Source organism: Neopelma chrysocephalum, unplaced genomic scaffold (assembly GCF_003984885.1).
Source record: "Neopelma chrysocephalum unplaced genomic scaffold, ASM398488v2 Primary Assembly neopelma1_155922, whole genome shotgun sequence".
In the NCBI taxonomy this organism is placed as follows: Eukaryota; Metazoa; Chordata; class Aves; order Passeriformes; family Pipridae; genus Neopelma; species Neopelma chrysocephalum.
Genome location: NW_020934522.1, coordinates 1 through 1,311, shown reverse-complemented (window position 1 = coordinate 1,311; position 1,311 = coordinate 1). Strand labels below are relative to the sequence as shown.

Sequence of the window (1,311 nt, the reverse complement as noted above, 5' to 3'; positions counted from 1 at the left end):
TGGAAGGGTTTGTGGAAATACTTTAAATAATCTCTTTGTGGATAAAATACCTATAAGTGTAAATGGAGTAGGGTTCAGACAGATCTTTGGTGATCAGTCTCATGATATCGGGCATCTGCAGCTCTGACTCGTACTGGACGTATCGTATCGTTAGGTCCTCCTCGGGCTGACAGTCCGTTCCCGAGCCTTTCAAACTGCAGGCAGCCGCTAAGGACCCGGAGAGAAGCTGCAGGGACTCCTCCTCCTCCCCTCCTTCATCCCCCTCCTCCTGCTCTTCCTCCTCCAAGCCAGTCTCTCCCGCCAGCCCATTGCGGGCTGCAGTCTTAGCAGCAGCAGCAGCGGTCGCGGTGGTGGCAGCAGGCTGGCTCCTGTCCCCTTTTCCAGGGGGGGAAGCAGCAGGAGGAGGAGAGGGTGCAGTCCTTCCCTGGGGAGGGAGGTGGTTGGCGTGGGGGGCCGAGCAGGGCGCCGCGGCGGGGGCGGCGGCGGGGGGCGGCTGCTGCTGCTGTCCCGAGCCCATTGTTTTGCTGGCTCGCTTGTTCTCCAGCCCCTCGGGGGCCGCCGCGGCCTCCGCGCCCAGGATCTTGCCCTTGAGGGAGGCCCGCAGGTGCCGCAGCTCGGGGCTGATGAGGCCGTTGAGCTGGTGGTTGTGGTGCGGGGGGGTGGTGGTGGCGGTGGTGGTGCCGGTGCTGCGGGGCCCCCTTGTCGCCGCTTCCTCCTCCTCCTCCTCGCTGCTGCTCCCGCTCCCGGCCGCCCGCGGGTCCCTCCTCTTCCTCCTCCTCCTCCTCCTCTTCGGCCTCCTCGTCCTGGGCGCCGGTGCAGGCGGCGGCGGCGGCGGCATAGGAGGCGGCGGCGGCAGCGGAGGAGGAGGAGGAAGAGGAGGGACCCGCGGGCGGCCGGGAGCGGGAGCAGCAGCGAGGAGGAGGAGGAGGAAGCGGCGACAAGGGGGCCCCGCAGCACCGGCACCACCACCGCCACCACCACCCCCCGCACCACAACCACCAGCTCAACGGCCTCATCAGCCCCGAGCTGCGGCACCTGCGGGCCTCCCTCAAGGGCAAGATCCTGGGCGCGGAGGCCGCGGCGGCCCCCGAGGGGCTGGAGAACAAGCGAGCCAGCAAAACAATGGGCTCGGGACAGCAGCAGCAGCCGCCCCCCGCCGCCGCCCCCGCCGCGGCGCCCTGCTCGGCCCCCCACGCCAACCACCTCCCTCCCCAGGGAAGGACTGCACCCTCTCCTCCTCCTGCTGCTTCCCCCCCTGGAAAAGGGGACAGGAGCCAGCCTGCTGCCACCACCGCGACCGCTGCTGCTGCT

General features: G+C 68.7%; 1 protein-coding gene across 1 annotated transcript; it reads right to left on the bottom strand.

Moving 5' to 3' along the window:
* Window positions 1–22: 22 nt before the first annotated feature.
* On the bottom strand, window positions 23–1,286 carry LOC113962373 (N-alpha-acetyltransferase 30-like). The gene is given in 2 exon segments (XM_027673130.1): window positions 23–659; window positions 661–1,286. Coding segments are annotated over 2 exon segments (993 nt in total). The 5' UTR covers window positions 1,017–1,286.
* Window positions 1,287–1,311: the final 25 nt, after the last annotated feature.